Source organism: Aricia agestis, chromosome 3, assembly GCF_905147365.1.
Source record: "Aricia agestis chromosome 3, ilAriAges1.1, whole genome shotgun sequence".
NCBI classification, from domain to species: domain Eukaryota; kingdom Metazoa; phylum Arthropoda; class Insecta; order Lepidoptera; family Lycaenidae; genus Aricia; species Aricia agestis.
Genome location: NC_056408.1, coordinates 12,209,840 through 12,226,071, shown reverse-complemented (window position 1 = coordinate 12,226,071; position 16,232 = coordinate 12,209,840). Strand labels below are relative to the sequence as shown.

At 36.0% G+C, this 16,232-nt stretch overlaps 1 protein-coding gene across 5 annotated transcripts in view; it reads right to left on the bottom strand.

Moving 5' to 3' along the window:
• Positions 1–15,723, bottom strand: part of LOC121725400 (tyrosine-protein kinase Fer) — a 62,659-nt gene extending 46,936 nt beyond the window's left edge. For 3 of the 5 annotated variants that reach the window (XM_042112312.1, XM_042112313.1, XM_042112310.1), the window contains exons 1-2: positions 15,277–15,723; positions 9,984–10,174 (exon numbers count right to left, since the gene is read on the bottom strand). In XM_042112312.1, the coding sequence (XP_041968246.1) occupies positions 9,984–10,174; positions 15,277–15,472 (387 nt within the window). In that variant the 5' untranslated portion in view covers positions 15,473–15,723. The remainder of the gene's footprint in view (positions 1–9,983; positions 10,175–15,276) is intronic. The other 2 variants (XM_042112314.1, XM_042112315.1) reach the window with 1 other exon arrangement.
• Positions 15,724–16,232: the final 509 nt, after the last annotated feature.

Sequence of the window (16,232 nt, the reverse complement as noted above, 5' to 3'; positions counted from 1 at the left end):
TAGTGATGTTCGTTTATTGTAATGTCATATATTAATACTTATGACAAAATTTACAAAAAGACCAATAATATATATTTTTGATTGATTTGTCAAACAATAATTATAATAGTTTTATTTTGTGAGTTACTGAGGACATGGAAGAAGTTATCAATCCTCTATTTTCATAAATATATATTTTACAACATTCAAATGTTTCCTTAAAGCGTCTGCCATTAGTGCTTTTACCTTAATACCATGCAGTTCCTGAAAATATAACACAAGTATGCATACGAGTAATAAAAGCCACAAAAGTGCTGAAAATATTAAGAAAGGTAAAATTAGGAACGTTTTAAAACTTAAAGGAAAACGAATCTTAATTCATACACAAATTAACAACAACAATGTTGCTACACTAGTACCCTAGTAACCCACATTAAACATACATTTTTGTTCCCACGGCAAGAATTATTCACTTTCAAAGTATTTTATTATATCATCTCTCGTAATTCATACCTATGCTTGTTACAATACCATTTAATCTCTGACGCATAGATAATGATCGCTTTAAACCACTGATAACTTTTTTCTATAGTAGTATTGGTATTTGGAGTTGACACAATAGTCAATACACAGTGAAATGTTTGCTGACGTTATTTTCTAGAAACACCTATAATTGTGATTATTTCCAGATTTATGTCAAACATCTATATATTTAATATTTTCAAAACCATGCACTTAATTTTTTATTTCGTATTTGAAGAAGTTTAGATTGTTCGATTTATGGATTTACTTTCTACCATCGAGTGATATTTTTGATTGGGATAACACAAACTGCCCATTATTTTACGTCTGTGTGGGAGGAAACGTAATCGTGTATTTAATAATATATCATATTGTTATTTGTAAATGACGTCGTCTCATCTCTCTTTTTAAAAGCTTTTATTTAACTTGCTCTGTATGTATGTAAGTATGTATGTTCGGGTGAAATTTTGGAAGTCAATTTTGAAGTAGATTTATTTAACCGATTGAGCTGAAATTTTGCATACACGTTTAGTTTGGATGACAATGCACGATATGGTATGTGACATCACTCTAAATCCAATTTGGCCGACCATCCAAGATGGCGAAATACTTATTTTCTATGAAGTCTTACAATATGGATATTAGATGAAAGGGCTTTTTGAGAGTAACTCGAAAAAGAATACACCACATTCGTTTTCGGTTTTCGTTACATTCTACATCCAATATGGCGGCTCATCCAAGATAGGGGAATAGTTATTTCTATCTAAGTATATTAAATTATGAACGGGAGGGCTACGAATTATTACGTTCCTAATTATAATCTAGGGCCTGAATTGTAATTACCAACGTAATAATTTGTAGCCCTCTAGGCAATTGAACCATAGCGCCGAATAAAGATAAACTCTACCGCTGGAGCAGAGCTGCACAAGTTATTTAGAGCAGTGTGACATCTAATTCCGTGAAGCTCGGCGAGGAGCCAGACAGAATCTAAAACATTGCGCCAATTAAACATATTGTACGCCGAGACGGTCAAATCATCAGCACATTCGCCCAGTTGATATCATCGCTTTGTTTATTGTGATAAATGTTATGCATCCATTTGTTATAACTTATATGAGGTATTATTGTGTGTGTCGTTAAATACTACTGGAATATTTTCAGTTTCAGGAAAACCCAGCGATTGAACAACCTATTGTTTATTACGAACCGTTGAATGAGTATCGTATCCAATGCTGTATTATTTCATTCTGCATTTACAAGATCTTCTTGATCTTGCCCCTTGAAATTACTTCTTTATTTATAACGCTATAAACCATAAACTTTTAAATGGGAATTGTAATTAAGTTTTTGTTCCTTCGCGAACAGTAAATGCAGTGATCATTATAAATGGAGTCATAATCCTAAGTGGCATCAACTGGCCTTGATATTTGAACAGATATACGAGTACAAGAAGTTTTTATGTGAAAGGCAATTCCGAAGACAAAGAAACAAAGATACTGACAACTTTAGATTTAAAGCATCGATTACGCAGAAAATCTACTTAGAGCATCGTTATTAGGCTACGTTATTACATTCGCAATCGGTATCGTGTCTTCATTCGAATGAGAGGATAAAAGAAGAGGTACAGCACCTAATTATTGTTGCAAGTATCTCTTAGAATTTTGCAAGAATTGTTATAAATTACAGTCTGCATATTATTAATTAATAATTATTATACAATTTACATTTTCTTCATTATTAAAAAATAATCAAGGTCCTCATTTAAGGACTTTTTACACACTGGTAAAAGTTTTAAAATAAATCTAAGGTCCATTTTGCACAGTTCTGAGTATAACCATAGATTTCTTATTATTCTTTTTTTTTCAAGAATATGACGAACGAAAAAATCACATGGCATTTAAGCTAGGATTAATTCTGCGGCATAATATGAGCCTTACTATTTACTAAAGACCATGGCTGCCTTAAGCCAATGCAGGTACGTCATACGTGTGTACGGCTAGCCAAAATGATGCATATTGTGTATTGACGTAATTCAACCTGTCTTATAAAATTTAGATAACTAGCCGACAGGGCTATACTTTCACTAGCCGGCAGATTTCACTTTCCCGCCAGCACCTGACCACCATTGACGGCCGATACTTGCATAACCGAAACAGCCATCAATGAATATTTATCAATGTACTCGCTCATTATACTGTATGGAAGATGTATTCGGATCATTATTTTTGGCGAAATTTTTACTTGGTTTCGTAATTTCCGCGTAGTGGAATTATTAATGTTTTTAGTTAGTAGAAAGAATACTTATTGTTTCGCTCTATTCATCCCTAGATAATTATGTTCATATTTAGGAAATATTTTATAAGAATGTCGAACTCAATAGGCACTATTTAAACTTAAACACTTCGCGTAGAGCTACAAAACCCTACTGGCTCCTGGCATGAACTTGGTTGGTTTATATTTTGTCTTTGTAATTGATGTGACTGTCGTCTGCGACATTTTTCAACCTTTAAAATACCTCAATGGATAAGTTTGTAAGTTTTTTTCCATACACCTCAGCCTCAAAGTTACAATAAATTTATTAATTTATATGGACCATCAACAGAACCAATATGTTCAAAATGTAAAGCGATGTTGAAACTAAAAAGCTCTAAATTGCGAATATATAAACACGACTTAGATTTTAAAATGTTATCATTGGCACACATTCAAATATGCTCGAGACAAAGGTCTTTCGTAACGGTACATTGATAAAAAGTTTGTGATGTGATAAAGATGGATGTTATATTTTACGAACTTCTGAAGGTCTCAATCTTCAATCATAGACAATTGACGGACCTACGTCAAGTGGTCGGCTTATGTCAATTCATTGTTATATTTTGTCAGCTGTGATCGGGAGTTGGGTTTAACCTCAGAACAGGAATATAAGGTTTAACGCATAAAGTTAATACTTATACCTAGCGGAATATACCTAGCAACAATCTCGAGCTGTCAAACGAAACCGAAATTGGTTTCATCTGTGTGTAAAAATATGTGTACGTATACACTTAAAACACAAGCTTGATTGAACATGATTTCTATGAGATTAAATTGTTAACGTGCGGCACGTGCCGACTGGACGTCAAAAAAAGAGTGCTGCTGTCATGTATCACACGTCTCTTTTTACCACGCAATGTTACTGATAGTGACATCTCTTTTGCTCAGGCCTTTGTTTCTCTATTCCGCTAGGTATATATTAACTTTATGGTTTAACGTTAAACGCGATCAAATAATTGCTGGTCCGCCATTTGCATATGAATCTTAAGTAGAGATCTTAAGAGTTTGTTCTCTATTCGTTGGTAGAGTCATAAAGACTTCTAGGTTAACTTTACTTTGCAAAGACTTAAAGATAGAATCTACGATCTTGATGATACCTACCACAATATAGGGCACTATAACAGACTATGATATGACGCCCGCGGCATCTCCGTTGCGCCAAAATTCGTTTATTGCGCGGGAAACGTACATTTTTCCGGGATTAAAATTTGTGTCCTTTACGGGGACTCAAACTATCTTCATACCAAACATCGAAATTGTTTCAGCTGTTTAGGCGTGAATAGTAACAGATAGATAGGCAGATATACAGACATACACACTTTCGCATTTATAATATCAGTGTGGAAGTCGGTACAAAAGTTGTTCGCGATACTTTCGGCCCAGTTCCTAGTATTTATGTGGTCGTACATGGTAACGCGGACGCGAATGGGATTCTCGATTTTCAATCCGCGACAAGTATAGAGTAAGTGGGTCAGATCCGGCCGCGAGCGCTAAACGTACCGCCTCTACGGATCTTAAGTCGCAGTGTCAGACATATACGATTGGTGATTGGTCCTGCTACTTAAATTGCAGACATAAATTCCACAATCCGCAAAATCCCGGTGTTGAAAATGGCTTCGGTACTCGAAGTTCGGTACCTATAAACACGTTTTTCCGCTAAGGGTTCCCGCAGATATACAATTTCAAGTTGGCCGACTAAATCGTATAGTTATACTGTTAGCTATGGCGGCTTAGAGCTCGCACATTGTATCTACTAAAAGTTGTACAATTTAGTTGGATGCAATGTGCGAGCTCTCATAAGCTGCCATAGCTAACAGTCATACTATACGATTTAGTCGGTCAACTTGAAATCTGCGGTCGCTCTAACGACAGGACTCCAAACTTTACTAAAAAGACAGAAATTATAAATGCCCTTTTTTAAGATTGCTTGTATTTTTTTAAAGATTTGTCAAACTTAAGAAGAGGAAAATGCTCCTCTTGACCCACTGGAAACAATAGTTTGTTATCTTGTCTCACCTTATTACATTCTTGCTTTGATTACACAAAAAATATGGTCACTCGTCGGAAGCGATTGCCGCCAAAGCCGTTAATTCACAAGTCAAAGAAAAATCTGGCACAAGCCCAACCACCAAACACACAACGCCTGTTTTACGACCACCTATGTCCGGAGTTAACAGAATCAGCATTAATAATACGCATTAATTTAGCATTGAACACGCTAATCTTGCTTTTTATTCTGCTTCGTTTAATGGAGTGGTATTATAGCACTGTAAAACAATTGGTTCGTAGGCCGACCTATAGACCCCACGAACCTTTTTTTTTTCTTGATGCGCAGGAGAAACCCTTTTTGGGTGCCCCGGGTTGGGGATGAGCCTCAGTTAAGTTAAATCACCCCGGTGATATGTGGGACTGGCTGACGAGAAGCGCCGAGCCTACCAACTAAAACCATCTGCGATTTGCCATCAGCCGCAGAGGGATGTCCTGGTCCCTTGATTTGTCAAACACAGGACTCCCTGCTTGGTCTTCCTCAAAAGGGACAGGACTTCCACCAAAATAAGGGAACGCTTCGGCAAATTGAAGAGACACCACGAGCCTAGGTTATTCAGTTGGGTCACTCATAGGCCATGGCACAGATTACAACCAGATATTATGAGCGTATATTTCAAAGAACCAGGGGCGTCTTTCCCTTAGGTGCAATGTGTGCGGTGCACACGGGCGCCGCGGTCCTAGGGGCGCCGAGCGCCACTCGTACTCGGCGCGCGCCAGCGCTGGCCGGCCGCCACGGCCCATGTTTTATTGACCAACGTAAAAAGAACTCCAGTTTGCAAACATTTTTGTGTAATATCCGAAGCTTCTTATATTTGTAGAATTACAGCAAAGCAAAGCAATGCGCGCCATGAGCGGCTCGGCTTTTGCAATATAAATATTATAATCTTTATTTTTCAACGTGAAATGAACATTAAAACACATAAATAAAGATTATATTATTTGGTGTAATAGTGAGTGTCCTATCGCTCGTTTTTTCAAAATAGGTAGTGGGAGGATTTGGATTTAGATACAAAAAAGCACAGTGTGTTTGTTTATAAGAGCCAGCATGGCACAGTTTGCTTAGAAAAAAAACTGTGCCATGCTGGCTCTTCGGATGTAGAGAAGTTAGAGCTCTTCAATGAAATCGAATTAATACCGATGTTGTGATGATGTGATGTTTAATAAGTATAGAACATGAAATCCATACTTCCATACTAATATTATAAATGCGAAATTGTGTCTGTCTGTCTGTCTGTCTGTTACCTCTTCACGCTTAAACCGCTGAACCGATTTTGCTGAAATTTGGCATGAAGATACTTTGAGTCCCGGGAAAGGACATGGGATACTTTTATTACGGAAAATGGTTCCCGCGCGATAAACGAGTTTTGGCGCAACAGAGTTGCGGGCATCATCTAATTTAAAGTAAAATTGAAGTACTTAAGCGATATAAAATTTACGTTTTGGGGTTAGGCTTGTTAGGGTCAGTCAAGACTCAAGAGTACACATCATGGTCAAAAAAGAAAAAACTTCAATCTACAAACAAATAACAATAGAGTTTGTTATCTATTTTATATTGGAGAAATTTGACAGTACCTACGTGGTAACTTGATGTGCTGATATAGTTCGTCTGGTGGAACGAAAGAAGCCACAGCTTAGAGTCCTCACCCTTAAGCTGCCAGACAAACTGTACTTTTACTTTGTACCCATTTCATTTTGACCACGCGCGCGCTTTTTAGGGGGCGCTAGGGTAATGTTTGCACACGGGCGCCACATGGGCTAGAGACGGCCCTGCAAAGAACTCGACCAAAAAAACCAAGGTCCACTATGAATCACGTTCTCCAGATCTGATGCTGTTATGGTAGGTACAGTGAAAGGAAAACAAATTAATAAAAACTTAATTTGCATCAATTACTGAAGCGTCTGCACACTGCAGTCTTGCTACAATGTCAACTTCAGTTCCTTTGTGGCGACTGTTGGACTTCAGAGTAGATACTGTTAGGTACGTATTCCTTCTATCCTCGGGAAGTAGTTCTTGCCGTTAGTCGTTAGATGATTCTTCTTCTGAATTTTCTGAAGAAGGATCATCTAAGGGCAATTCTGAAGAATACAGGCTTCTAATCTGAGATGCTTACTAATTATACGCGTGCCTATTTTAAAATTTATGGAACCTCATTTAAAATATACTAATTATTATAATACCTGCGTGCAGATGCGTGCCGACATAATATAATATTTTTACCATAATACCACATACCTCATAAAAATCAAAGTAAACAGTGATATTTTAATGAGTCAGTAACTATAGTTGTACGATGTGGGAACGTGATCGGAAACGACGATAACAGCTAGATAAGAACTAGTCGTGTTTAACATACAGATTATTGCTATTCTGCACATTGCCATATTTTACTACTTGTGATGTAATTTTATGCGTTTATAAAGAAGTTAAAACCTATCATGACATTGAGTTATTAAGTAATACATCTCAATGTATCATGGGGTCGGTTGTTTTTTTCTTTTTACACACACTAGGAAACATTGTTTTGAAGTTTTTGTAAACACAGAATTAATATAATAGGTCTACCAAAATCTGATGGCAATTTTTGACAGCACATTTTTAAAAAATATCCTTGATCATTGGATAAATTTTTATATTTGCATGTTTCACACACAAAATAAGTCGCTAAAGAAAAAAAAAGAATCAAAATGTTTTATTTCTATTACCCCGGTATTGCTAGAGTCAATTTATTTTTTCACTTTTTGCCATCAGATTCTGGTAGACCTATACCTACTTCAACTCTTCGTTCCTCTTTATTTTGGTATGGATGATTCTCCACTAAAAAGAAAGTTGTTTTAAATATTTTCTACACAATTATCTTTTCAACAGCTGCAAATTGACTGCAAATACTAGAATTAAAATGCAATAAATATTTAATATTATGCATTTTCATTTCATGCACGTGTTTTGATCACGTCTCACGTGCTGGTACTCTATTAAATGCATACTTAATTATTTTAAGTTTTATTACTTATTTTGTTTTGACTTTAAAGTACTATTTCCGATTATTTCCGATTATTCAGTAAAATCCAGTTTATTTCTAGAAGAAGCCAAAAGCTCACGAGCTTTTTTTAAATAAACCGTAGCTTAGGTTATAGGTATAATACGTATCATGTATTTATTGTTTAGCTTATTCAATGTTATTATTATTAATTAGTATGTATTTTATAATAAATGGAAAATATTAAATTTCATAGTAGGGGCAGGTGAGGTAAAATGATCCCCTTAAGGGAAAAATCTTAAATATGGCTATAGTTGAAGGAAAAAATCGCAATATTTATATGGCTGGATGTAGTGAATTTACCAAACTTCGTGATAGCATACTTATTTTTTATCATATGTACGTACTTTTTTGTACTAGAGGTTTTTGTAAAAGTTTAACTAAAGGATCATTTTATACACCCCTATGTATAAAATGATCCCTTGAGTTGGGGTAAAATAATCCCAGAGATAATATTTATTATTGATAACCAATTTAAGCATATAAGTAAGATGTTTCTTACTTATATGCTTAAATTGGTTATCAATAATAAATATTATCTCTGGGATTATTTTACCCCATCTTTTAGTTTATTAGCAAGTTTTTTAGGGTTCGGTAGCCAAAGGATAAAAAGGGGAGCAAATTTATTAAGATTTTGCTGTCTGTCGGTTTATCGGTCCGTCTCAAGGCAAAACACGATAGTTGTGACTTCTGAAATCAATATCTTTGATAATATATTTGTTGAATAAAATTAAAATAAAAAAACAATTTCATCAAAAAAAAACATTCGCCAATTTCTACTTTATATCCAGGGATCATTTTATACACACAAATAGGGATCATTTCACCCCATATACCAAATTCCAAGAAATCGATCAAAACACAACCATCAAATACCACGTGGGGTGATCTAAAACTGTTTAAATATTAGGTAACTGCTATTAATACCCTATAACAAAATAACATTTAAATAAACATAATTCGTAAAAACTTATGAAAGTCCATAAACAGGCTGAATTTAGATCAGAGCGACACTTTTAAAAAAAAATTAAATAAAATTTCGCCAAGCGCTCTGATCGCCATGATCGGCAACCCATTTCACGTGCATTTGGAAAGATGCCTCTGGTTTAATCTGATTTAAGAGGATTCCACACCGCCATTTTTTCCATACAAACGTTGTCCCCTGTTTCCTCCCTGGATAATGCTAGTAGAGTTATAATTTTTTTCCTGAATATCTACGGCCACTAATACAATGTCCCTATGTTTTCTTTTTTTTCATAATTTAATTATTAAATAAGATATGAACGTTCAAAAACCTAAAAAAATGGCCAGATTTTTCGCTGTGTTCAAACGTCCAGAAAACAGATTTGGCTAGATTGTACAAAAAAAAGCAAAACATAGGAACACAGCTCAAGCCTTTTTTTAATCTTTAATGAAAAAAGTACTTAAATCGGTTAAGTTTTGGAGAAGGAATCAGGGGACAACGAATCGTTGATTTTCTGGATTTTCTGCAGTTGTCTCTATCGCGTTCTGCGGTATAGGCTTGAGGTAAGGGAGACAGCTATAGATATTATACGTACTTTTTTTTCATTTCTCTAGCCCCTGTTGTATCCTCTTAAGGGGAGGGATCATTTGACCCGTAGGGATCGTTTTACCTCACATTCCCCTACTTATTTATTTCCTTATTTATTGAATGTACCTAATTACATTTTACAACTTTAGTTTTGATAATAAGTCTCTATACTCAAATACAGTCTGTTGAGAACTCCTGCAGACATAATTCTAATTTACAAAGTCTAATTATTAGTAAATACTAATATACAAGGGCGTACCCAGGTAGGGGCAGAAGATAAAATAGACTGACGTCAATTTTCCTGGCAAGTGGGAATTAAAAACGTGTTACCTACCTCTTCGCATAATGAAGTGTTGGAAACAAAATATCTTTCCAGTCAGATTAATAACACTCAATTTTCATGATTTTTGTTTAAATTTCAAAATATAGCAGACCGACCATCTTCCCGAAACAGGTATGCTCCCCCAGCTAAAAACCTGGGTACCTGGGTACGCCCATGCTAATATAGTAGACTTATTCAAACTACATACCTGAGTGAATTGAGAGGATATCTTGCTATGGTCCTCCTGATACGCCTTCCGCGACTTCCGGCGTTCGGTCATAAGCGTGTTGAGTCTGTCAAGAGCGCGGGAGTCCAGAGCCTCCGCGTTGGCCTTGATCAGACGACTGGTGTTCTCCCACTCCTCCGTCATGGTCCGCCACGCAGCCGCTATCACAGAACCTGTAAAGAGTTATAGCTTTAACCATCCTCTTAATATAGCTGCAGCTTCCGTAGATCGAGAAAATGTTGCACCTTATTCAGTCATGATTCTATTATGCTTTTTGTTGATTATATATTTGAATAGATATGAATGATAAAATGTATAAAGTGCTAATGCCTGCAGTTTATTCATGTTCTTTATTTTAAAAAAAAATGTTTCTACGGCTTAGGTACTTTTTGGAAAAAAAATCTTCACCTAATGGAAGCTTGCGGATATTCTTCTGCTCAATTATCAATGATTTCTAATGATTGTTACAATTACATCATAATCTAGGTTACGCTCGCAACTACGCTGCGGCAAAATTGGTTTATGGCGAAGAAACGTAGATTTATCCGGGATCAAAAGTATCCCTTGTCCTTTTCTGGGACTCAAAGTATCACCAATCCTTTCAGCATATTCGGTTCAGTGGTTTGGGCGTGAATAGATAACAGACAGGCACACTTTCGCATTTATAATAATATTATTATGGATATGGATTCTAATAAATACTTGGCAAAGTATAATAGTCCGTCAAGAAAGTGAAGAAATTAAAAGTGGCAACCTCGTAATGTCATCCTTTTTTAGATTGATTTGAAAGGGATGACACTATGATGTTGCCACTTTTTAATTTCTTCACTTTCTTGACAGACTATACAGCCAGTACCAACTATAAGACTAATGTATCTGACATTGGCTGACCTTAAAAATTAACGACTCCGTGGATATCGCAATTATTGTTCTTGTTAGAGACAAAATGCTTTGCTAAAACCTTTTTAATATAAAAAACCTTTTTAATAAAAAAAGTTTTTCATAACCATTGTAAAATACTCATAATCTTATATCTTTAAACGAGCAATTCTTGTTTAAATGTTACGCTCAAAGACCGAAATCGCTCAATGAGCGAAAAAATGGCTCACAACACGTTGTGGTCACAGTGAAACAGCCACGACGCGAAGTTCGCGTCGTGGCTCTAATGAAAACGGCCACGACGCGATCTGGCAATCTCAAAAAGACCATAACGCGAAATTCGTGTCGTGGCTGATGCCTGATATGCTATTCGTTTTCCTTCTTGATTTGTTCTTGATTGATTAATCGTCCATAGGTATGGAAGATTATATTTAAATTACCACGCGTACTACAAAATATTTTTTCTTTTACTAAATCACTGCATAACGTGTTTTTCAATATTATTTGAAAATATCCATAGTTCCATAATATCCGTGTTAATATTATTACTGTCTGTCTGGCCGCTGGCGCAACGTGTTTTTTTTTATGAAATAAGGGGGCAAACGAGCAAACGGGTCACCTGATGAAAAGCAACTTCCGTCTCGCAGCATCAGAGATGAAGACCTGAAGGTGCGTTGCCGGCCTTTTAAGAGGGAATAGGGTAATAGGGGAAGGTAGGGATGGGCAGGGAAGGGACGGGTATAGGGGAGGGTAGGGAAGGGAATAGGGTAGGGGATTGGGCCTCCGGTAAACTCACTCTCTCCGGTGATCACTATTTTATTTTTTAGTAGGTAATTAATATCCCACCAAAAACATAAATGTCAAAATGGAAAGCCAAGTTCAATACAAACATTATGACTTTCGATTTTCCATAGAACTTGGCACTCATTTAGATCTCCAGACTCCATCTTTTTTACGGTGAAATCCATAGACACGTCATAATATTTGTATTGAACTTGGCTTTAATTTTTTATATTTAGGTTTTTGGTTACAGAAAACTTTCCTAGCTTTTTGTCTACCCATTAGACACAGATCTTTCCAGTTCAAACCATAAACTTATAATATACTGTCGGTTCAAACCATAAAGTTAATATACCTAGCGGAATAGAGAAACAAAGGCCTGAGCAAGAGAGATGTCACTATCAGTAACACTGCGTGGTAAAAAGAGACGTGTGATACATGACAGCATTTTTTTTACGTCCAGTCGGCACGTGCCGCACGTTTACAATTTAATCTCATAGTGCTCAATGCTCTATTCCGCTAGGTAGGTATATTAACTTTATGGTTCAAACATACATAATATTCCACTATATTCAATCGGGACTGTTTCACTACTTCCCGACAAGTGTCGGATATGTTATCCGCAACTTATCTGGCACATATTTCATCTGTTAGATAATTGTGGATAGCCAATCCGAAACTTATCTGTCAGATAAGTTGTGGAAAGCCAATCCGAAACTTATCTGTCAGATAAGTTGTGGATATAACCTTTTTTTTTTATTAAATAAGGGAGCAAACGAGCAAACGGGTCACCTGATGGTAAGCAACTACCGTCGCCCATGGACACTCGCAACATCAGAAGAGCTGCAGGTGCGTTGCCGGCCTTTTAAGAGGGAATAGGCTCTTTTCTTGAAGGTTTGCAGGTCGTATTGGTCCGGAAATACTGCTGGTGACAGTTCATGCCAGAGTTTTACAGTGCGCGGCAGAAAGTTACGCGAAAAACGCACTGTGGAAGACTGCCACTCATCAAGGTGATGAGGATGGTATGTTTTTCGCGTGGGACGATAGCGAAAAGTTGCAGGTGGTATGATTCCGAACAATTCCTCAGAGCACTCCCCGTGATACAACCGATAGAGGAAGCAGAGTGAAGCTACATCTCGGCGTAATTCCAGGGGGTCCAAGCTGTTTGAAACACTATGGCAGTCAACAATTCGAGCAGCCCTTCGTTGGATACGATCCAGAGGGAGCAGTTTGTATTTTGGCGCCCCTGCCCAGAGATGAGAACAATGGAAATTCCATATGAGGCCGAACCTGCGCCTTGTAGAGTTGTAGGCGTTGGTCCGGACTGAAGTACTGTTTCGCTATATTCGCTATATATATATATATATATATATATATATATATATATATATATATATATATATATATATATATATATATATATATATATATATATATATATATATATATATATATATATATATATATATATATATATATATATATATATATATATATATATATATATTATATATATATATATATATATATGTATATATATATATATATATAGCCTATCTGAAACTTATCAGGAAGTGGGGAAACAGCCTCTAAGGGCCTGTTTCACCACTTCCTGATAAGGCTATCCACCAATTAATTAGGGACATTGTATTAGTGGCCGTAGATATTCAGGAAAAATTATAATTCTACTAGCATTATCCAGGGAAGAAATAGGGGACAGCGTTTATATGGAAAAAAGGCGGTGTGGACTCCTCTGGAAAAAAAAACAAACTACAGTCAAACCGACTAAGAAATCTACCCTGAGATATCTAAAAAACACAAAATAAATTAATAATCAAAAAACTTTTTGAAAAATGCTTTTATTTAAACACTCTAAAATAAAAAAAATAATTTTCCCCTTAAAATGTTTAACTATTATATAAGTTATAATCTCAATATATTATACAATTTGTATGACAATAAAAGCTTGTCGCGAGACTTAACAATCTGTCAGTATATTTTAATAAATTTAAAATCCCAACAATAACATAAAATGTAAAATGAGCCAAGCAAAATATTTTTTTATTGCATAGCTATTCAATACTTCTGACGTAAAAAGTTTTCAGATCACATTCAAGCCAAGCCTGCAACTTATTTTGTAATTTAAATCAAAATTCAGTAAACGTATCAATATATTTCTTTATTTTATAATTAATAAAGTGGCTTGGCAATGAGCACAAGAGAAACAAATATAAAACTGCATATTTGGAGGAGTTCATACTTACACAGATGGCAAACGTAAAGTGTTTTAGTATTTAACGTGTTAAATACTAAAACACTTTACGCTTGGGCCGATGGTACCCAATAAATCCAATTAGTTATTACTTATTATTTCTCTTACGTTTACTGAATGTTGATTTAAAAGTAAAACAAATATGCAGTCGAAACTCATACTGTTCTTGCAAAGTTACAAACAGAAAAGTTTTTTCTTGTATTTGATAAAGTATTATATTTTTCTATTATTTTTCAATTTTTAGGTGTCCCTGCCCAAAGGATGAAAACGGGACCCTATAATTAATAAGTCTTCGCTGTTTGTCCGTCGTCCATCCGTATGTCACCAGGCTGGATCTCGAAAACCGCAATAGCGAGATAGTTGCAATTTTCACAAATTACGTATTTCTGGTATCGTTATAAAAGCTAATAGTCGTATTAAAATAATCTAAATTATTAATAGGGGACATCATACAACAAACACGATTTTTCCCCCTTTTTTGCTCTATTTCCGTAATGGTAACAGTAAGGTTTTTGAAAATTTCACAAAATACTCAACTGTATTTGAACGTTAATAATTAATAATAAAAATTAAATAAAAAAATATATTTAAGGGGGGCTCCCATACAAATTTACGGCACGGAACCCTATGTACACCAGTACGACTCGCACTTGGCTGGTTTCATAATTTTTCTTTTCATTGTGAATAGAGACCTATCCGGGTACCTTTCAAGGATCTAAGTCTGCTAGAAGTACCTTAGAATTTTGATGATCTGTCAGTCAGTGAGTGATAAAATTTGGAGGTTAAGCTAGTTTTTATACTGGCTCCTATAGTGATCGAAATTCTAGATCCCTAGCTTTGTTAACATTGAGAAATAGCCGCGAACCGGTTCGAGAAAAGTATGGTACGGCCGTGCCTTTGCTAAGAAGCTTGGCTGGGGCACTACCGTGCCCCCAGATAAAAATATAATATAAATTTACTCCTAGTTAAATTGGTACTAGTTTGTTCACAAATCGCGCGACAAGCTTTTATTATCATACAAATTGTATAATATATTGAGATTATAACTTAATAGTTACGGTAAACATTTTAAGGGGAAAATTATTTTTTTCTTTTTAGAGTGTTTAAATAAAAGCTTTTTTTCATTGTCATTGATATTTTTCTATCTCGATGAATACTCTGAGGGTATTCACTATATTCATCAACATAGAAAATTTGCACACATCAGTCTAGTCATGACTGTATACCAATTAAGTACTTAATAATGATTATTTTACGAAACGGTAAAATAAAACATCAAACCAGTTTAAATAAAGACCGCGAAGTGATATACTTAAAGCCTTTGTGTCCGTACGTGGTCCGTACCGTTTAGTTCCTCGCACTTGTCCATTTTCTGACCCTGCGCGGCCGCGGCAGAGAGCGCCAGCGCATATTCCCTGTCGCTCTTCATTTTAGCCTGAAGGCTCCGCTTCATAGCCTCCATGAGACGAAGCTCTGCATCCTGGCGAGCGAGTAAAGCCTCATGGGCCGCTCGCCCCGCGCCGTTCGAAGCGTAACCCATATTGAGCTGCCTACACTACTTCACATCTAAACGTAAACACAACACAAATCACATCACTTTTCAGTATCACTCCCGCTGCTGTCATTCGATAAGCGCTGTTTATTTTGAGCGATCACAAGCGACAAACTCGAGCTCGACACGATGAACTGCAACCACAAAAGTTATTGAGACAAAATACGGCCCGTGGTGAGCGCTCGCCCGACGTCCGCTCGCTAACGGGTCGCGGCGTGAATGCCATCTACAGACTACATGCAATATCGCCTATCGGACTTCGGAGTCTGTCTGTCCAAACTAAACTCCAACTCCCAGTCAAGAATATACCTAATAAGTTAAACCTAAGTCACTGGCCCTGGCCACCGCAGATTCAGACGCGGTGCTGGATATCCGACCACAACAAGTTTTTTATGGATTTGCAGAAGTTATTTTTAAGCGGCGAGCTTACTTTATTCATTCTCATATAATAATATTCTCCTTTATCGAAGGCAAATATTAAACACTCAGACTTGTCCTGAAATAACCATTTTCGGGTATTTAAGTTAACTTACTTATCAATTCTGTATATTATACTCTACAAAAAACTCAAAAATAACTTGGGACTGTTTTAGTAACAAATAAAGCACCTTTTAGTACTTACCCTGATGCCTGATATACTTACTCATATTCAAAACAAGAAAGAGTGTGTCTTGCTGCCTACAGTCGTTTCCTTCGAAATATATTTAATTAAGTATTAATAAACCGCTAGGCCGAATTTGGTAAAAAT